This window comes from Monodon monoceros, unplaced genomic scaffold (assembly GCF_005190385.1).
Source record: "Monodon monoceros isolate NGI ecotype Baffin Bay Population unplaced genomic scaffold, NGI_Narwhal_1 Super_Scaffold_16, whole genome shotgun sequence".
NCBI classification, from domain to species: domain Eukaryota; kingdom Metazoa; phylum Chordata; class Mammalia; order Artiodactyla; family Monodontidae; genus Monodon; species Monodon monoceros.
Genome location: NW_021703772.1, coordinates 62,318,362 through 62,339,746, shown reverse-complemented (window position 1 = coordinate 62,339,746; position 21,385 = coordinate 62,318,362). Strand labels below are relative to the sequence as shown.

Sequence of the window (21,385 nt, the reverse complement as noted above, 5' to 3'; positions counted from 1 at the left end):
CCGCGTGCCCCCTGCAGTGGGAGCGCAGGGTCTTAATCACTGGACCGCCAGGGAAGTCCTCAGAGTTCCAGCTCTTAAACGATCTACTGTATTGTTTTCTCAACTCTAAGATTCCATGAATTTTTCACTTTTTAAAAATTTTACTTGTCATTTTTTTGAGGGGGAACTATTACGGATAATTAAAACAATTTTTTTAGAAGTATAATCTGAAAAAAAAGTCAACCACTTCATGTGAATGGACAGCCTAAGGAAGGGCTGGAAATACAAGTTCTGTCCAGAAATACTTAACAATAAATATTTAACGTAATATCCTCCAAGGTCCCGCTGGCCGTTTTAACCCAAACTCCTCGAACTGAGGGCGGGGCTTCTCCGGCCTTGGGAGCCCGCGGCCGCAGCGCATGCTCAGAGCGCGGAGCCGGCTCGGGCCCGCCCGAAGCCCCGCCCACCCTGGCCGCAAGGGCTGCCGGGACAACCCCCATCTTCTTTAGGCGCGTTGGGCAAGCTGGCGGCGCTAGGGATAGGAGTCGTCGGTGTCGCTGTTAGTGACCCTGTGGCGCGTCTTTGTGGGACCGGGAACTTAAAGGTGAGCAACTCCAGGTGGCTAAAAAGAAGGTACAAAAGGGTCTGCTTTGCGTGGTGCGCGACGGCGCGTTCCCTTTCCTTGCTGCCTCACGCTGGTTGCGTGCGCTCCTCGCCTTCCTCGCGTTCGGGGCGAGCGCCTCGTGGGCCGCAGCCGGAGGCGGCGCGCTGGGCTGGGGAGTGAGGGGCGCGGGCAGCCGCGAGGTGGGGAGCCGGCCTCTGCGTTCCTCACAGGAGCTAGGGTTCCCCCGCACGTGGTTGGGGCACAGGCGACCGAGGGGTTGCTTTGGGACGGGCTGTGGCGGGTTCTTTGGACCCAGGCTGCCCGCATCCCCACTGCGTCTTTAAGGTTTCGTACCTCCACCGCTTTCCAGTGTCGCCGAAAGCGGATGTTTCTGTCAGACTGTGTATGTTTCTGGAGAGGTCGACGTGGGTTAAACGCCGAAGTGTTCCTTGGATCGTGTGGGACAGATTGGAGGCCGGGGAATCGGGGCCGCAGGTGTTCCCCTGGCGTCACTCTCTTGGGTTTTAATGGTCCTCATTCACTCACATCAAGGCTTCTGAGCGAAATTGGAAAGTGAGGGTAATATTTCACTTCTAGTTGTACGTACATTCTGAGAAAGTATCTCATGAAGTTCCAAAATTGGGTAGGCCAAAGAAGTCTTACAAAGACTAAATAGGTCTTTTATCTCACCCTTTGTTTTATAGGGGGCCCTAGATCACAGTAATAACTTAGGAATTATGATCGACAACCAAAGCGTAAGATTGGCCAAATTTTGTAGTGAGATGTTGCACCATAGGAGAGCTTCCAGGGTGCATCCAGGTTGTATTGCATAGCAATTACAAATTGTAAAGCCATGCTTCCAAGAAGTGTACCAGTCATAGTTCATCGCTAGAGTTAATTAATGGCAGATATCCTTGATGAATTCTTTTAAATATACTGTTGTACACGGTGTTTGGATGGTTTTAACGGAGCACTAGAAGCAAGTAGTTTGAAGTCAGGAGACTTTGTTATCCCTAGCAAACCAACTTCACAGCTTTATTTTTTCCTACAATGCTATTGTCAGGGATGTGAAACAGGAAACTGGCTGTAAGGTTAACCAATGTATTAGTAAATTAGTAGGCATACGCCCAGTTTAATGTATTAGTGTCCTCAGGTTCTCAAATGATCATTTTCCTATGTTCCTTATCATTAGCATTTATTTAATCTAACCCTGACTGTATGTAGTGTTTGAATTTTTTTTACCTTAAAGTTTTGATACATAATCTTGTTGATAAGTTTTTGGTAAGTCAGCTATGACTAATTTTAAACGAAATTCGTCCCACACCAAACAAGACTGAGATCCACAGTAATATACTGACAGATGATGATCTACTTAAACCTGGTAATGATTGGTAAGTGGTTGAATGGAGTTTTTTCCCTCAAAGCTTTCTTTCTAGATCAGCTAAATGAAGATAACCACTCACTTTGTTATAGAAGATGGAACAGTGATTTACTGGAAGGGGTGTGGATTATCCATAGATTTTCATCACTAATTTCAAAGTTTTCTTTTGTTGAAATTTGAGAATTGAGTAGAGAAATTGAACCCATGAAATTAAAAATTACTGATTTTTAGGAAAACAGTGGGATATTGATAATTTTAGAACATTCTTTTAATGGTCTTGAGTTTTACGTAAAAAGTAAATAACTTTTTTATGCCAATTTGGGAAATTTTACAGATAGCCAGAATGGCAGAAAATGGTGATAATGAAAAAATGGCTGCTCTGGAGGCCAAAATCTGTCATCAAATAGAGGTATGATTCCTGTGGTATTACACTGCAAAACCAGGCTCTTTGAGAGGAAATTTAGGGCCTCAAAAAAAATACAGATAGACCATTTAATTTCAGTATATTGATCTATTGAACTTTTGGTTTGTCTTTGATTCTTGGAGTTAGATAAACATACAGTAGTATATAGTTTTATATTGGTGGAGCCTGTTTCTGAAACTCAAGAACAAAGACATTTCAAAAGGTAACACTATAGTGTTAGTTAACTTTTTTCTCCTAGTCTGTAAAGCGAGGATAATAGTGTACCCTCCTCATAAGGTGGTTGTGAGGGTTACATTAGTTCACAAAATGTAAAACATTTGGAATAGTGCCTAGCACATAGTAAAATAATTTTTAAAATCCTTTGTAAAATACCTTCCCTGTTAAATAGCACTTTATTCTTGCAGGTCCTAGTAGTTTTTCCTGCCCAATTAGGTGTTCTCAGCCATTGTAACTTTTTAAAGTTGTTTTTTTGTTTGTTTGTTTTTTGGGTTTTTCTGTTTTTGGTGGTGTTTTTTTTTTGTTTTTGTTTTTTGATGTGACCATTTTTAAAGTCTTTATTGAATTTGTTACAATATTCTGTTTTATGTTTTGGTTTTTTGGCCGTGAGGCATGTGGGATCTTAGCTGGAACCTGCAGCCCCTACATTGAAAGACGAAGTCTTAACCACTGGACTACCAGGGAAGTCTCAGCCATTGTAACTTTTAAGAGTATCTGTTTTCTCTTAACATTTTTTTTGAATTTAGGTATTGTATTTAAGTTGGTGCTTTACAGTATCAGTAATGGCTACATGGGAAATTATCTCTTAATTTATGTTTTATATTCTTAATGAGGAACTTCAGATCATATTGTTTGGTGTTTTTTTTGCAACTCTCAGAACTTTTTCAAAGTTGCACTTCTCTGTTATTTTAAATTTCCTGTGTTACAGCTTTTTTTAAAAATTAATTTCTTTATAATTGTGAAGAAAACTGTATATAGAAAAAGTTAATAATGTCCCACAACCTGCCACCTCTCAAATCTCACCCTCTTGAGGTAATCAAGGTTAAAAGCCTGATAAATACCTTTTCACAAATTGGTCAGTGCTCACAGTAACATAATTTTTTCCCTTTTTCCCCCACCAAACATAGGATGCATTATGGGGGAGTAGTTTTGTATCATCAGTAATTTACACCGTCCCCTATTTGATATGTAGGACATATCCAGTTTTTTAGCTGTAGTAATTCTACGATGAATATCTTTATATATAAATGTTACTAAACATGTTTATTGATTTCTCTAAGATAAAATTCCTAGAGGGAGATGTACTGCCTCAAGGGTTATACATGTTTTTTTATAACTTTTGATTTTTTTTTTTTTTTGCGGTATGCGGGCATCTCACTGTTGTGGCCTCTCCCGTTGCGGAGCACAGGCTCCGGATGCGCAGGCTCAGCGGCCGTGGCTCACAGGCCCAGCCGCTCCACGGCATGTGGGATCTTCCCAGACCGGGGCACGAACCCGTGTCCCCTGCATCGGCAGGCGGACTCTCAACCACTGGAAGGAAGCCCCCAGAACTTTTGATTTTTGATACTTACTGCCAGTTAACATCTCTACCTGCATGACCATTTCTCTGTGTTCAGGCCAGTACTGGGTATTCTTGTCTTTAGAGTTTTGGCTAAATGCTTTTCATTGCTTTAAATTGCATTTATTGTTTAATAGTGAGCTTGAACTTTTTAATGTTTATAGTACATTTTTATTTTTAGTAATTAAAAAAAAATGTCCTTTACTGGGACTTCCCTGGCAAACAAGTGGTTAAGACTCCATGCTTCCAATGCAGGGGGCACGGGTTCCATCCCTGGTTGGGGAACTAAGATCCTGCATGCAGTGTGGTGTGGCCAAAACAAAAGTGTCCTTTACTCATTTTTCTATTAGGGTTTTCAGAGGGTTTTTTTCTTCTTTGTTGATTTATAAGAAGTATTAATAAGCTTTTGTGTTTGTCTTTTACTTTTTATGCTACTTTTGGCATTCCAAGTAGTCACACCTGGGTTTTTTCATGTATACTTTTTTCTTTGTTTTTATACTAAGGAAGAGTGCCTCTGTGCTTAAATTAGGTAAATACTCACCCAATTTTTTTTTAACATCTTTATTGGAGTATAATTGCTTTACAATGGTGTGTTAGTTTCTGCTGTATAACAAAGTGAATCAGCTATACATATACATATATCCCTATATCCCCTCACTCTTGCGTCTCCCTCCCACCCTCCCTATCCCACCCCTCTAGGTGGTCACAAAGCACCGAGCTGATCTCCCTGTGCTATGCAGCTGCTTCCCACTAGCTAGCTATTTTACATTTGGTAGTGTATATATGTCCATGCCACTCTCACTTTGTCCCAGCTTACCTAATTTTTTAACTTTTAAATTTTTCTATTTTTTTAAAAATTAGAGTGACTAATCAGATTATTCTAGTTTCTTAAATTTAACAATCTGTTCTTTTCACACTGACTTGAAATAAGAGGCTTTTCATATACCAAATCCTTAAATATGTTTTTGTTTTAAGGCTTTCTAATCTATTGTCACATCTGCTAAATATATTGTTTCAATAATTATTTTTAGTTTTATCTTTCTGTTAATATGTATTATAAATATTACAGTGTATTTAAGAGAAAATGTTTATTGCCAGGTTTTTTTTTTTTTAAATATTTATTTATTTTGGCTGTGCCGGGTCTTAGTTGTGGCATGGGGACTTCTTAGTTGTGGCATACCTGTGGGATCTAGTTCCCCGACCAGGGATTGAACCTGGCCCCCCTGCATGGGGAGCGTGGAGTCTTACCCACTGACCACCAGGGAAGTCCCACCAGTTAAGTTTTGACATGTATTTTTAAGACTAGGACTTGGTGATGTAATGGTAATTTTTTATACTCAATATTATACAGTGCTCTGCAATATACTGTAATTATCTTGCAGTATTATTTTGGTGACTTCAATTTGCCACGCGACAAATTTTTAAAGGAACAGATCAAACTGGATGAAGGCTGGGTACCTTTGGAGATAATGATAAAATTTAATAGGTAAAAACCTTTTTTAAATTATAAGATTTTCTGCTAACAGCAAGTGCTACTACTAAGTTTTACAATGCTTTTATATATTTTTTTTTGCAGGTTAAACCGTCTAACAACAGACTTTAATGTAATAGTAGAAGCATTGAGCAAATCAAAGGCGGAACTTATGGAAATAAGTGAAGATAAAACTAAAATTAGAAGATCTCCAAGCAAACCCCTCCCTGAAGTGACTGATGAGTATAAAAATGATGTAAAAAACAGATCTGTTTATATTGTAAGTGGGCCTTTAATGCATTTAATTATATCTTAAATTTATTTAGAAAGCACATAGGGTGGATAAGAATAAGGGCTCAGGAATCATAGCTTCACCACTTACTGTATATCCTTGGGCAATATTCTTAGCCTCTGTAAGCTTTATCTTCATAAATGGGGATAATATTTTTTACCTTATAGAACTGTTGTGAGAATTAAATGAAAAAACCCGTATAACATTGGACAAAATCTTTTGACATACATATTGTAAGTACCCAGTGCACATCAACTGTTCTTACTTATCAACAGCTAAACTTGTTAGCTGTTTTCTTTAGCACATTAATTTTTAAGTAGATTTTTTTATTCTGCAAAAATTCAGACATACAGAAGTAGATTGAATATATAATGTACCATTATCCAACTTCAACAGTTACTAACGTGATTAATCTTGTTTTATCTTTGGCCTATCTGGATTATTTTGAAGTGAATCCCAGATAAACGAGTCACTTCTATTGCACTGGTCAACAATGGCTCTTAACCAGAGCTATTAAACATTTAAGAGACAGAGAAAGAGAGATATATATATCCTCGCTTCATTTCAAGACAAAATAAATCAGAATTTCTGACAAATCGTTTACTTGAGTTGTCATTTGTACATTTCTTCCTACTCTTCACAGAAAGGCTTCCCAATTGATGCAACCCTTGATGACATAAAAGAATGGTTGGAAGATAAAGGTCAGGTACTAAATATTCAGATGAGAAGAACATTGCACAAAGCATTTAAGGTATGGTTGTATGATGTAACAGACATTTTCTAGTAGAAAGATACTTGGGATGTAACTTTAAAAAAAACCCCAACTTTTCTTCCACTTCTAATAGGGATCAATATTTGCTGTATTTGATACCATTGAATCTGCTAAGAAGTTTGTTGAGACCACTGGCCAGAAGTACAAAGACACAGACCTGCTAATACTTTTCAAGTAAGTCAACTTGCTGATGTTTTTTTTTTTGGCCACTTAGTTGTCTGGAATTGACACACTGGGGTAAGGAGTATAGCATAACATTCCCTACAGTAAGACCAGTATTTTTAGTATCCTTAGGCATCCTTTGAGAAATGCTTGAAGTTTGCTCACTGGAACTACTAGTCCTTTGAGACTGTAAGGAAGTATTAGGACCTTTTCAAGCACGTAATAAGGGAGGTTAAGTTTTAGTACTTATTTTGCATGTGAAACTTATAGTTAAGCTTGATGATAAAATCTGAGCTTTTGGTGTGGTTAGAGAATAAATCACTGTACAATTTTTTTATCTATTCTCGTAATCTATATATGCCTGTATTTTTATACAGTACAAAGGATTATTTAATAAGAGATTTGAATCACATTCTTGGTTTGTGTGTGTGCGCACCTGTGTGTGTGTCTAAAAATTAGGACAAACCAGGACATTTTCATGATATGGTTGTGGGGCCATAATCCCCTACTTTTGCATTGCACAGTCTTCTAAATGCTGTATACTAAATCTGATGGACTTAGAGATGCATAGTGATAAACCATGCTGTCAGTGTTAAACTCTCAAAGATTTTTTTAACTTGTGATTTTCATAACTGCTCTTATTCTTGGGTCTCAGGGATTTCAGAATTTTTGCTTTTGTGAAATTAACACTAAAAAACTATGAAGCAAATTAGTTGCATAACTTTTGGTATACTTTCTTTTTTCTATACATGAAAAATGAAAATCAGCATGAGATTCTTAGCGAATATAGGGTTTCTTTTTTGTGGTGATGAAAATGTTCTGAAATTCATTAGTAGTGATGATGTACAATTCTTAATATACTAAAAGTCATTGAATTATATGCTTTAAAAGAATGAATTTTATGGCATGTGAATTCTTTCTTAGTAAAGCTGTTATTTTAAAAAATAATGTATTTTGAACTTATAGGTAATTTTGTTGATAGAGAATGTAACATTCATTCTTGTGCGATGTCTTAAATCATTCAATATAATTTGCAGTCCTCTTTGTTCTCATGAACTTATTAGCCTTTATATTTTGTGTCCTTCAGGGAAGATTACTTTGCAAAAAAAAATGAAGAAAGAAAGCAAAATAAAATCGAAGCTAAATTACGAGCTAAACAGTAAGTATGTTGAGCTAATCATAACATTTTAGTTCCTTAAAGCTTTGACAGGTAAAGTTACTGGTTCTGGGAGGTGAGGCTGATGATGAGCTCTGAAATGAGTACAGTAGGCCTTTCTTTTGCTAATGAAACATTGAGGTCTTAAGCTGCCTTGATAATCTTGGGGCCACATTGTGTTGCACTCCGGCATCAGACAGTCAGAAAGCCTAAGGACTGGCTTTGGTTATTAAGTAGTTTAGTCATCATGCTTAAGGTTAACTTTATCAGGGTTTAATTTTCTCATACATGAAGTAAATGGAAACGTTCTAATGATATTTTTACTTGTAGAGAGCAAGAAGAAAAACAAAAGTTAGCAGAAAATGCTGAAATGGTACGTATATATTACTAAGAAATCTGTAATTCAAATTTAGGAGAATAAAAAACCTGGGGACTTTTTAAAGAACATATGTAAGCAAGTCTACAGTTGTCATAGCACTGAAGTATTAGCCAAATATTGCCTAAAATTATTACTTATTCAGCGCAGTAAGATTTATATAATAACTATTATTTGCTGGAGAAGTTAAAATCAGAGGCCATTGTAGAACAAAGGATGATAAAGGAAAATGCACCAACTACTTAAACTATTTAAACTTACACTACTTCAAAATAGCATTTTAGTTTCTAGCTTATTCCTTGTGTGTGTGTGTGTGTGTGTGTGTATATATATATATGTATGTGTAGAGAGAGGGAGAGGGAGGTATATGCCATTTCTGGTTTGTGGTTGCTTTTAAGAAACTTATCACCTTATATATTTTTATAGAAATCTCTAGAAGAAAAGATTGGCTGCTTGCTGAAATTCTCGGGGGACTTAGATGATCAGACGTGTAGAGAAGATTTGCATATCCTTTTCTCAAATCATGGTGAAATAAAATGGATAGACTTTGTCAGAGGAGCCAAAGAGGTTTGGAAATATTCATATGCTCTTAACCACTCAGTTTAAAAATTCATAGAAACTTATCTTTTAGAAGATGACATTAGTAGAAGAAAGCAATTTTTTGTTAGTATGTTTATGAAAATAGTTTCCACTTGGTTATTTACTTTGTTTTATTATTGCTGTAACTGGATGTGATGTCTGATATTTTCTGAATTGTGCTATAAATAACTGTTGGAATTAGTGACTTCAAGTTTTTTAATAACTTCCTGATGTTCAGTAAAATTCCCTGGCCTTTGTTTTCCGTCTTTGGTGTAGGGAATAATTCTGTTTAAAGAAAAAGCTAAGGAAGCACTGGATAAAGCAAAAGATGCAAATAATGGTAACCTACAATTAAGGAACAAAGAGGTCACCTGGGAAGTACTAGAAGGAGATGTGGAAAAAGAAGCATTGAAAAAAATAATAGAAGATCAACAAGAATCCCTAAACAAATGGAAGTCAAAAGGTCATTAATTCTGATTTTCTTTGACTATTTAACTCATTTGCTTGGGTAAAAATTTTAATTGGTGGTAAAAGACATTGACGAGAGGTTTAAAACATTACAGATTTCTCAATTTTGTCTCTACAGGTCGCAGATTTAAAGGAAAAGGAAAGGGAAATAAAGCTGCCCAGATTGGGTCTGCTAAAGGAAAAGTACAGTTTCAGGGCAAGAAAACTAAATTTGACAGTGATGATGAACATGATGAAAATGGTGCATCTAGTAAGTTTTTTAAAGTCCTTTGGTACTTTGATGAGAAATTATTTGTGTGAGAGAACAGCAATGTGGTTTTACAACTTCTGTGTAAGTGATGTTCTCAGATTGTGATTGACCCTGGTTATGCTATTTTACATGTGGAAAACAAAGATGTTGGGAAGCTAAGTTTAGAGAGCCAGGTCCGTACTAAAGGAAAAGCGTTTTCTCATTGGTGTAGGAAAGTTGTTGCTAATCTGTTTAAACAATTATTTTTTATAGTTATGCTTAGTATTAAAATAGAGTAATGCTTACAGTGAACTTAATGAAAATTAATTGTCATTGTGTAGGACCAGTGAAAAGAGCAAGAGAAGAAACAGACAAAGAAGAAGAACCTGCATCAAAACAACAGAAAACAGAAAATGGTGCCGGAGACCAGTAATTTAGTAAACATTTTTTATTCATTTTAATTAGATTTTAAGCTGCTTTTGTCTCTGGAGGCTTTTAAAAAGAAAACCGAATTAGGTCCACTTCAATGTCCACCTGTAAGAAAGGAAAATTTTTTTGTTGTTTAACTTGTCTTTTTTGTGGTTGTTATTGTTATCAAAATGAGTATTTTTTTATGTATAATTCTGTTTGTGTTCTTTCAGATTATTCAAATATCAAAAGAAACATCCTTCCACTAAATTGCCTTTGTAATATGAGAATGTATTAGTACAAAGTAATAAAATGTATACTGCATAAAAATAAAATTAGTTTATTTTTTATTTTTGTGCCCAAAGTATTTGAGAATTTATCTTAAACCAGCATATTGGTTGTTGTGGTTATAGGCCCATCCCAGAGTTAAGTATTTATCTTCTAGGCTGGCTTTCTGTATTCACTCAAACAACTTGATAACATTAGAAATAATTACTTACTGTGAAGTTTTTCAGTACTGAATGTAGATAAACTAGAATCAAGAGACTTACTGATTTTCTTTTATGAAACTTGTATGATGCCGGCAGGTCATATCGTAGCTCTACAAAACAAAAGCCACCTAAGGGTAAAAATTATACTTCCAAACATTAACCGCCCTTGACTTAAAAAAAAAAGAAAAAAAGAAAAAAATTAAGGAAGTACTAAATGCTGATAAGCCAGACATTTCAGAGCTGTCACTTAATTTATCTAGGACTGATTGATTTGATATATCCCCACAATAAGCCATGGCAAACAGCCTGGCATTTGTTTTGGTCATTTATATCAAAATTTGAGATTATGGGGAAGAGTATAGAAGGTTAACAAGTGGTCAAAGTGTATCCCATGAAAATATGATAGTATCTTCCTATTTTTAATTTCCTAAATAATCTATAGCTACCAATTGCACAACAACCATGCTTATTTTAAAAATTTCCGGTTTGGATTTTAGTAATGGTAGTAAGTAGCTAATTATTTTCCTATTGAGCTCTCAAATGAAAAACCACTTTTCATATTCTTTTCTTCTAAAGGATAATGTAGGTTCTCAAAACTTAGCACTGATCAACTTTAGAGGGATGGCAGTAAGTCTACCTACCTATGCTTCATATTTTGCAACAAATTCTAACTCTCTAAATCACAGCTTTCAACTTTTAATGTGCAATCAAATCACCTTCAAATCAAATCAAATCCTGTTCAAATGCAGATTATAATTCAGTAGGTCTGGGTGCAGCCTGAAATTCTTCAAGTCTGACAAGCTCCCAAGGGATGTCAATGCTGATGGTCCACATTTGAGGACCACACTTGGAGTAGCAAGGCTCTGGCCTGGTGTGCTACTACTGGAACTGTTCTAAGGTCTGCATGTTGCATATTATAATACCTTAAACTAGGTAAGGAGTGACAATACTGAATATACTAGGAAGACAGACTTTTACACATTACATTACTAATTATTATGAAGGCAATAGATCTAGTTATGTGGTTAACACTATTAGTACTAATCCAGTCAGTTTATTATTGTGTAAAATAATTTCCCCCTTATTGTACTCTTATTTCAGGCTTTTCAGAATTACTTGGATTATAGTTAGCTTCTAGTTACATGCTTTTCCCATTCTGATGTTTGTGAATATTATCCAGTTTACTAATAAAAATGTACCAAACATGATTTACATCATGTGGCTGATGATATTCTATCCCCCACTAAAAAAATTAAAAGCTTCATGTTATTTGACTCCAGGGACAATTAGAAAGTTGAAATAGAATGGTAATCCAGGCATAATCTGGTGGTATTTTCCAGGAATGAATTTCAAACTAAGGCCTGACAAACTCTAAGCCCAAGCTCTTAAGTCACTGTGATGATTATAAGGTTCTGTCTGAGCCTGGAAAGAACAAATACTTGGGTGCCATTAAAAATTTTCAGTAAAATGCATAAATTGGGACAGTCTTGGGCAAACATTGATACCCTGCCTTTACTCCGTTTCCAACCCACTACCAACCACACACATTTTGCCACACTAAAATACATGTTCTACAATATCTTTTCTCAGCACATGTAAAAATTCTGGTTAGGCTAATGCCTGTTGGCCTTCTTAAATAATTAGGGTTGAGATTTGTTTATGAGAAACATAATTGTCTTACCTGCAATAATATCTATCTTGATTTTCCATTCTGCAGCTTTCTTTTGAATATGCTGAACATAAAATAACACGTTAATGTGAGCTGATCTTTAAAGTTTTTTAAAAATTGCTTTTTACTAATACTTGATTTTCAAGCTTTTAAAATTTCATTAGAATTTAATTTAATTTAAATTAGAATTTTCATTAAAATTTTTTCAACTGGATGAATATTTTGAAAATACAAAACCAAGCCATTTAATGATCTGAGCCAAATTACATAATTAAATTCAAGTAATAAAGCTATTATTTCAGAAGTGCATCAAAGTAAATAATGTACTCATGGTTTCTGCAGCGTTATTTCATCAATATATACAGGTATCCTAGAAACCATTCAGCAGAGATCTATGTCCATGAGCAATTCAGTGGCAGTATGGTACAGAGGTTAAGGACATGGTTTCTGGAACCAGACAGCCTGCATTTGAACTGAAGCTCTATTAGCTATGTAACCCTGAGCAAATTACGCATTTTTTGTGTGCCTCAGTTCCCTCATCCGTTAAATGAGGATGATAATGATATCTCATCAGATTGTTGCAGAATGTGAAAAGTGCTTTGTACTGTGGTGGCATACAGAGCAAGTACTAAATGTTAGCTATTTATAGGTCTAAGAATTTTAAACTACTTCATAAAATTTTTGATTACTAATTTGTTATAAAAATTGCTTTATGAATTAAAATATATACACAACACTCCAACATTAATAAAAATGGAAAAAAAAGTTGCCCATAATCCCCTAAGTAAATTTTATGCATAATTTTCTAGAACTACCATAGTAGAGATAGCAATATTTGGTATAAGCATTTTGTTCATGTTGGTAGTGTTCACAGTACTCAAACTGATTGATAAAATACTCAATTATCCGTATGTTTGAGGTTCAAATATTTCCATTATAAACAATACTGACAATATGTTTGTGCTTGTAGTCTGTTCTTGAATTTAATAAATAATCCCAGTTCTGGGCATATTTTTCCCCCTACTTTGAGATCTAAAATTTCTGTATAAGGATACAGACTTTAATACAAATAATATTGTAATTTAATGGAATACTAGGATCTTGGTAAATTTTTGAGAAATAAAGTATGATGACATTTCTTTGCTATCTGAGCCCTAAGATTAGTGAAAGAGGTTTTAGATGTTAGATTATACAATGGAATGTGGTTGGTTCTGGCAGAGATGTCAAAGAATAAATGGGGTAAGCTTGGGATAAACACTGAAAGAACAGTGCCTGGCCTACCTACTTTGCTTTAACTATAAGCCAAGAACTAAATTCTCACAATGCCTAATGAAAGAAGATATGGCAACAGCCGTAAGAGTCATCCAGATTATTAACATATCTGCCAAGATACGCTTATATTTTACCTAAGTATTTCTATCAAAAAATTCTATCAAATGCACCTCTATTACGAATAGAGGGCCAAGCACTTTTAAAAGACAACGGTCTACAGTTAAGGGGTCTGAGGTAAGCTTCAATAACAATGTTACTAGTTATATAGAATACTTAAAACAAGCAAAATTATCACAAAGCTTAGAGCAGATATATCTACAGCATAAACTAAGGACTGTCTTAGTATTAGAAGTTCATTCATTATCATACCTCCTTCACAGTATGCACAATACACACCAGATTAATTTCTCAAATTATTTAGTTGCTGTGCTAATGGAAATACTTCTACACTGCCAAAATAAAAATGGACTTAACTAAATATTTGCTTAAAGTTCTATTAAGCGGATCCAGGACAATGCTGATACTGCTGCCTCCTGGTGGTGGAACATGGCAATACCAAACAGTGAAGATGGGAGTTCCTTGACTACAGGAATTCATTCAATTAATTAGACTTTGCTGCTTAACTGCACTTTTTATTGGCATATTTTACTTGGTTTGCATGAACTGTATATCAGTAATATAAAATTTATGTTATGCCAAACTGCAGAAGAGTTCATAGCAGGCCTGACTGCTTATCCTTAGAAAGGTCTACATGTTAAGTTTGGCCTTTGGCTAGAGTATGGGAACTTAGATTTTGGGAGAGTTTCCACTCCCCATCCCTTAATAATAGTGGCTCACTGTGCTTAAAATGTTTATGGTGAGTACCTGTTTTGTTACTGGGAGTCTGGAATTTGGGTATGTGCCAGGCAGGGGGTGCCTATGTGATGAGTACCCAATAAACACCCTTGGCACCAAGATTCCAATGACCTTCCCTGGGTGACAACATTTCACATGCCTTGTCACAAAACTTCTTTGCTGGAAGAATTAAGTGCATCCTGTATGACTTCACTGGGAGAGAACTCTAGAAGCTTGCACCTGGTTTCTCCTGGACTGTGACCAATGCACCTTTCCCTTTGCTAAGTTTGCTCTGTATCCTTTAGCTATAATAAATCCCAGTCAAGAGTATGATGATATGCTCAGTCCTATGAGACTTCCTTGTGAATCATCAAACCTGAAGATGATCTTGGGGACTTCCTCAACACAGGCTTTTTAGATACCAATAATTCCTGGTGTTTGTTTTCACTTACTGAATGGGGATTTATTTACCAGTAAAGTCATGTTGTGCTCTGCTCCTTACCTGCAGGTACCACTACTAATTGTTTAACAGTATACAGGCATACCTCAGAGATATTACAGGTTTGGTTCCAGACCACCACAATAAAGTGAATATCACAAGAGTGAGTCACCTGAATTTTTTGTTTCCCAGTGCATATAAAGGTTCTGTTTACACTATACTGTAGTCTATTAAGTGTGCAATACTTTATTGCTAAATAATGCCAAAACAATTATAATAGTAATATCAAAGATTACAGATCACCATAACAAATATAATAAAAAAGTTGGGAATACTGCAAGAATTACCAAAACATGACACAGAGACACAAAGTGAGCAAATGCTATTGGAAAGATGGTGCTGACAGACTTGCTTGATGCAGGGTTGCCACAAACCTTCAATTTGTAAAAAATGCATTATCTACACAATGCAATAAAGCAAATGGCAAAACAAGGTATGCCTGTATATATTTTTAGCTATGTAATTTTATATATTTTTAAAGGTTATTAGATTACCATATATTCATAATTTGTTTCCAACTGAATTCAAGTACACTGCATTTATACAAATAAAATATTTTTCCTACAAAACTACTTTAAAATCTCTTAATACGTGTCTGATTTAAAATAACAGCTAACATGACAATTGCCAGACACTATTTAAGTGCTTTATAAATATTAACTCATTTAATCCTCACACCAACCCTGCAAAGTATAAGGTGCTCGTAGTTCCTCATGATGTAAGAGTATAGGTGAGTACAGGTGAGTACAGGGTAGGTGACGAAAATGAACTCAAGTACCTTGACCAAGAGAAGACAGCTGGGAAGCAGCAGAGTTCAGATTTGAATCTAGGTAGGCTGGCTCTATAGTCTGTGTTCTTGATCACTATGTTAAACTGACACTAAAAAAAGGTACCACCCCACCCCCAATTTTCTGGAATACATCCTACACAGCCTTATGTGTTATGTGCTGATAGTGAAGAACAATGGAAGAAGTGGGTTCTGAACTCAGATCAGTTTAGCCTCCCAGGCTCAGTGTTCTGAAAAACCAGGCCACCCTTGCCTCCCTTATGCACACCAGGCCACACCAGGACACTGGGATGCACCAACCAGGGCTTACACAAGCAAACAAGGACATACTGGAACCACCGTTACACCTACTCCTCTATTCCTGAATTATATAATCACTCTCCTGTTAACAGCTCCTGCCTGAACAAACCTTTGACAAAATAAAGCTAATCACAAATGCTAGCTAGTTAAAGGGAAAATTTATTTTCTAAGTGCCAGATGTTTTAAAAGTTCAGGAGAATTAGATACCCTGGTATTTAGTATTCACAGTAAATCCTTAAAATACTGTCATGAATTTAAAAATAAATGACACAGAATATTGTGATGATTTGAACTTACTTCTCTAGTTGAGGATTTGTGTAAAGAATATACTGCTGTTCTTGCCATTTCCAAAGCAGTCTTCAGAAAGGCCATATCTGTCCCTGTTAAGAGTAGAAAAAGCCCCTATTTACATTATATACCTGTTATCAAAATAGAAGATTAAAGGAATACTAGGTATTTAGAAACATTTTTTTCCAAACTCCAAAATAGCCATTTCAAATTCTGTAACAAGACAGAGTACAAATAACCAAGATATCTAAATATCTTTTAAGGTTGATGGAATAAAACCAGAATTATACTGTCCCATTTAAATAAGGCTAAAGTAAAAATTTTAATATTATATTCCAAATTAACAACTTTCAAAGAGGGCAGAAGCAAACAAGTAAAGTAGTAATCAGAATGGTGGGGGCAGGTGGAGGGAGGACTTTTAAAACTATGCATGTCTTTTCCTCTTCTTACTGACTTCTTACCCTCCTTGCCCCCAAAATACATAAAATAAATAGCCACAGTGAATCACTGTTACTGATGGACACATGTTGAAACCTTCAAATGTTGAGACATTAAAAAGAGGTTCTAAAAATATAAAAGCCTTTATGGGATTCATACTCATTCATAAGGGTTAGGTAAATCATTCTAGAAAGCAGATAAGAATAAGTAATAAGTGGATAAATTTGTTCACTTAGCACAAACTTATGAAAACAAAGATTGAAAAATTCAATTCCCTAGCCATGCATTAAACAAACTGAAATTCAAACTGTAATAACTATACAGGTAAGAGATTGGTTTATTTAATAAACAGTGATAAAATCACTTAACCCAAACAATCAATGAGAAAATGGTTTTTAAAACTTGCTTTTCCACAAAGACACCAGTACACATGATTCTTCTTACTAACCTTTATTATTTTTGGTCCCAAAGGGAGGATTCATAATTACTGTATCAAATGACTTGGACATTCTGTTAGATAATGAGCACACGTCACACTGAACCATGTCAACATTTGTTAACTCAAACTCTTCTACATTCCTATTAAATATTTCCAATGCATCTTCATCTATGTCAAATCCAACACACAACCTATAAATATAAAACACAAAGTGACTACTACTTAAAGTGACTACTACTTAAAGCTCCCCAGTCAAAACAACAACAAAACCAAAACCATGTACCTTTTTAACCCAACTGACCAAGTGACAGTGAGTGTTGTCTTTTAACAGCATGATTTCCCAAACTGTCAAGGGTTGGAAACTCAGGTTCATATAAAAGAGGGGCATATGACTTCTGCTGTTACTGTTTTTTGTTGTTGTTGTTTTTTTTAGTTTGTTTTGATGTTCTGCCCATTCTAAATGTACTCAGTATTAGATTCTTGCTCCTCTCATCTCACACTATAGAGTCCCATAAATATAAGTCAGTTGATTTTATTTACTCTTCTTATTAAAACCATCCCATACCCAAATAGTATGTACTGGATCACATACCCTGCTCCCAGCATTGCAGTTCCGATGCTAAGCACTCCACAGCCACATCCTAGATCTGCGACCACTTTATTTTCAATGTCATCATACGTGTTATGAATTGTATAGAGCATACATGCTGAATGATCAAAAAAAAACATATTAAGGAATAAGTAGGCAAGTTGATGAACAAAATCCAATTTGTGCAAATGACTCTTTGTAAAACAATTTCTTATCTTTCATTATTTAGACCTCCCCTAAATCGTGTTCCAGATTATTAAAAAAATAGTAAGGTATAATAACTTGGTATGTAGTAAGGATAATAACACATACCAGTGGTTCCACCAAACTAGTCTCTGCTGACAATGCCAAGAATGACAAAACTTTGAGGTAAAATGAGAAAAATAAGGTCAAAATGTTTTATTTTTTCTCAACCTGTTCAAAACATTGCCATACACATATACATATATCAATTTTTCTTTGATGTTGAAATTTCACTTTTATGAAAGGATGGTAAGAGTAAATAGGTTTAAAAAATTTCTTTCCTTGGACTTCCCTGGTGGCGCAGTGGTTGAGAGTCTGCCTGCCGATGCAGCGGACGCAGGTTCGTGCCCCGGTCCGGGAAGATCCCACATGCCGCGGAGCGGCTGGGCCCGTGAGCCATGGCCGCTGGGCCTGCACGTCTGGAGCGCTCCGCAACGGGAGAGGCCACAGCAGTGAGAGGCCCGTGTACCGCAAAAAAAAAGAGAAAATCTTTCCTTGTCAAAATATAGACCTGGGAACCCTATGTCAGTTTCCAAAATTGTTGTGAAATGTTACTGATCTTTGAAATCTGTAAGTCTGGGAACCACTAATACTGAACAAGCATTAACATTAAAACAGAACTTTTTTTGCAGCAAGTTTGTCACCATAACACAGGTACTGTAAGTTCAAGCTAGAATGGGAAAGGAAAAGACCTATCCACAATATAGCCTTTAGACGCATATATTCACACATATATATTCATGATCTACAGACACATGTATCTACTAATGAGACCTGATAAGAGAACTATTGAGGAGCAGAACAGAAGCTGCTGAGATGAGAAAGGGATCTTTCAAATACACGAAGGTTGGGGCTATACTGAAGGTTAAGCATGAGTAACTTCACTGATACCTCCCTGTGGATATCTGAACCCACCAAGGGCTGCTGGCCATCACTGATGCCCCAGGATCCAGAGGTTTTATCAAAAACACAATTACAGGGATGTGTCAGGCTGACTGTGCTGTTCTGATTATTGCTGCAGGTGTTAGTGACTTTGAAGCTAGTATCTCAAAGAATTAGCACAACCATGTGTATATTACACACTGGCTTTGAAACAACTGATTGTTATTTGGGGAAAAAAAAAAAAAAGGATTCCACTAAGAAACCCTGCAGCCAGAAGACATTAAAGAAATCATTATCTAAATTGAGATAACTGGTCTTACCTCAGACACAATTTTGTGCAATTTTTGGTTGGAATTTTGGTTGGAATTATGACAATATGTAAGCGCAGGTATACTTTTTCCTTGACTTTCTTTGGCAGCTTAGAAACAGAACTATGTTGAAGTTAGGAGGACTCCTCCTTGCAGATGTTCCCAACAAAATTAATTTTCCTAAGACTCCCTCAATGACTTTGGTAATATGTTTATTAAATGTAAATGGTTTTTCCTGTGTTATTTTACTTCCAGTATCAATCTCTCACATCAAGCAACACTGTTGATTCTCTGATCATTTGTTAAAATTGAAATGCATCCTCATCTTTAATATAGCACCTATTATGGATTTGTTAAAACTCAGTCCTTCCACTACCAGCTCTAGTAATTCATTTCCAGGGCAGAGTATAACGCGTAGGAATCCTCGTACTGGCAATTCGTTACACCGGGAAATGGATCCTTATTTAGCAAGTATTTACTGAGCTCCTGAGTGGTACCAGGAACTCTTCTAGGCTCTGGGAATTGTGTGAACAAGACCAGCACATTTTTGTCCTCAAGGAGTTAATAGTGTAATAAGATTAACAAACACATTAAAAAGTGTCTGACAGTGTTGAGGGGTATGCAGAAAAACAAACAGTAAAACGATAGAGTCTCGTGCTTGGGATGTTTTCAGGTGCAATGTCAAGGAAGTCCTCTCTAACGCAACATGAAATCTTAGAGCAGAATTCCTCTAGACTTTCTCTGTATCCAAATAACTGTTCTATTTTCACAATGGAGTGGGCAGACAGGACTAACCTGCGAGACAAGGGCATGGTCAGCTGCCGCCCTACCTGCAATGTGCGGCCTGGTTGGATACTGTTCTAGAAGGAGCTTGGGCTTTTCGAATCCATCCACTTGTTGCAGGCGACTCTCTAGTTCCTTAAGCCTTAATTTCTTCATGTTTTAAAAAGTGTGCGTTCGCAGGGTTTAACGGCGCTGGATCCGCAGAGAAACCTACTTCACCTGGATCTCCCCGCCAACTCCGATCCCCCGCCCCTTTTTCAGGGCCGCGGGCTGAGGGCCAGGCTGGGAACGCAGGGCGCGAAAGGTACACCCGACTCAGGCGGTTCTCGCTCTCCTCCCCGGGCCAGCGGTGGGCAGAGTCCTCGACCAGCCTTCGGTCCGCCTCCAGGGTACCCCGCGCCGATACTGGACTGGAGTCGCCGAGGGATCCTCATGCCGCGTTTCCGCCCTTCCACAGGCTGCTCTCGCCTCGCCCGGGACCGGAAGCGCCGTCACGCACGCGCACAAGCGTCCGCCATCTAGCGGCCCCACGCCGAGCTGCAACCGCGGGCCCGCGCACGGGTTCCAGTGGCAGCCGAGCGCTTCCTTCGCCTCCACAGCGGTGCGGTCGGCACCCGCAGGAAAGCCCGCCTTTCTCGCCCCGCAGGGGCCGGCCCCTGCCACCTGTCGCGTGGCCACTACCGTCTAGTGTTTCCTTGAGTACCGTCAGGTCCTTGAAGGAAGTGGGGAGAAAGAGGGTGAAGGTGAGGGTGAAAGTCACGATTTGTTTTAATGCCCACTGTGGTCCTTTCTGCCTCCTGTCTCCTAAGCTCCCTCTCAAAGAGTAGCAACCTCCACTCACCTTTGCTTTCTTTGCCATTCGCATGCCCTACTTTGTTTCCCTCTTTTTAGGTCAACTGTGTCACTTACCTCAGCTCTTACAGCGTGGTGATGTCCGAGAAGCCCAAGCAAGAGAGAGTTTAGATTAAGGAATGGGAAGTGGTGTCAAATGCTGGAAAGAAGTTAGAAGCTTTCATAGAGTAGGAGCAGAAGCTGAGTTGTCGCGGTTGGAGAACTAAATGGAAGTTAACTAAATGGAAGTTAAGGAATTAGAAAGAGTAAATGGGAACAATTCTTAAGAAAAGTGGCTAAGAGGAGTCAGAATGGCTGATGCTTAGTAAGGTTGGGGGAAGTTGTTTATTTATCTTTTAACTGATAGAAGGATTTGTGAACATACCTAAATTCAGACAGAATAGAGGTAGTTGAAAGGCAGGGGTTCAAAACGCAAGAAAGAGGATATTGGATGGAGTTAGGTCCTGAGAAGGAATGATCCAGTGCTTAAGTGAAAGGATTGCCCTTAATTTGGGGAATGGACCCTTCTTTTCATTATCAAAGGAAGGGGAAAAAAAGGAGTGGATGGATGAGGATGAAGTAGAGTGGTGTCTGAGGCTGCTACGTCCCATGAAAAACAGAATTCAAAGTTATTTGTTATGAGGATTAAATGAGTTAGTACATGTAAAGTTCTTAGCGCATGAAGTTAGTACATAAAGTTCTTTGTCACATAACAAATGCCCAGTAAATGTTTGGTGGTGGTGGTATCTGTTGAGAGGAAGGAGCTAGAGTGAGCAGTTTGAGCTAAATGGATGATCCAGACTAGCCGAGTATATGGAAGGACAGTTGACCCATCTGAGGCAAAGGCTTTTTTTTTTTTTTTTTTGAGGTAATTGT

The 21,385-nt window shown here is 37.2% G+C and overlaps 2 protein-coding genes across 5 annotated transcripts; one reads left to right on the top strand and one right to left on the bottom strand.

Moving 5' to 3' along the window:
* Positions 1 to 478: 478 nt before the first annotated feature.
* SSB (small RNA binding exonuclease protection factor La) lies at positions 479 to 10,186 on the top strand. Of its 2 annotated transcripts, XM_029225958.1 has the most exons (12): positions 479 to 583; positions 2,299 to 2,373; positions 5,326 to 5,429; positions 5,520 to 5,694; positions 6,350 to 6,457; positions 6,552 to 6,652; positions 7,728 to 7,799; positions 8,127 to 8,169; positions 8,599 to 8,739; positions 9,028 to 9,214; positions 9,338 to 9,469; positions 9,790 to 10,186. In XM_029225958.1, the coding sequence occupies exons 2-12, from the start codon at positions 2,308 to 2,310 to the stop codon at positions 9,879 to 9,881; spliced, it is 1,221 nt and encodes a 406-aa protein (XP_029081791.1). In that variant the 5' UTR covers positions 479 to 583; positions 2,299 to 2,307; the 3' UTR covers positions 9,882 to 10,186. The 2 variants fall into 2 exon arrangements, with proteins under 2 accessions (XP_029081791.1, XP_029081792.1); XM_029225959.1 differs by lacking the exons at positions 479 to 583; positions 5,326 to 5,429 and having other exon boundaries at positions 2,356 to 2,373.
* Positions 9,882 to 20,123, bottom strand: METTL5 (methyltransferase like 5). Of its 3 annotated transcripts, none has more exons than XM_029225960.1 (7): positions 19,726 to 19,949; positions 17,466 to 17,580; positions 16,883 to 17,064; positions 16,006 to 16,088; positions 12,029 to 12,080; positions 10,408 to 10,457; positions 9,882 to 9,982 (listed from the first exon to the last, which is right to left on the bottom strand). In XM_029225960.1, the coding sequence occupies exons 1-7, from the start codon at positions 19,832 to 19,834 to the stop codon at positions 9,944 to 9,946; spliced, it is 630 nt and encodes a 209-aa protein (XP_029081793.1). In that variant the 5' UTR covers positions 19,835 to 19,949; the 3' UTR covers positions 9,882 to 9,943. The 3 variants fall into 3 exon arrangements, with proteins under 3 accessions (XP_029081793.1, XP_029081794.1, XP_029081795.1); XM_029225961.1 differs by having other exon boundaries at positions 9,899 to 9,982; positions 19,898 to 20,123; XM_029225962.1 differs by having other exon boundaries at positions 9,899 to 9,982; positions 19,893 to 19,975.
* Between the last annotated feature and the right edge of the window lie 1,262 nt (positions 20,124 to 21,385).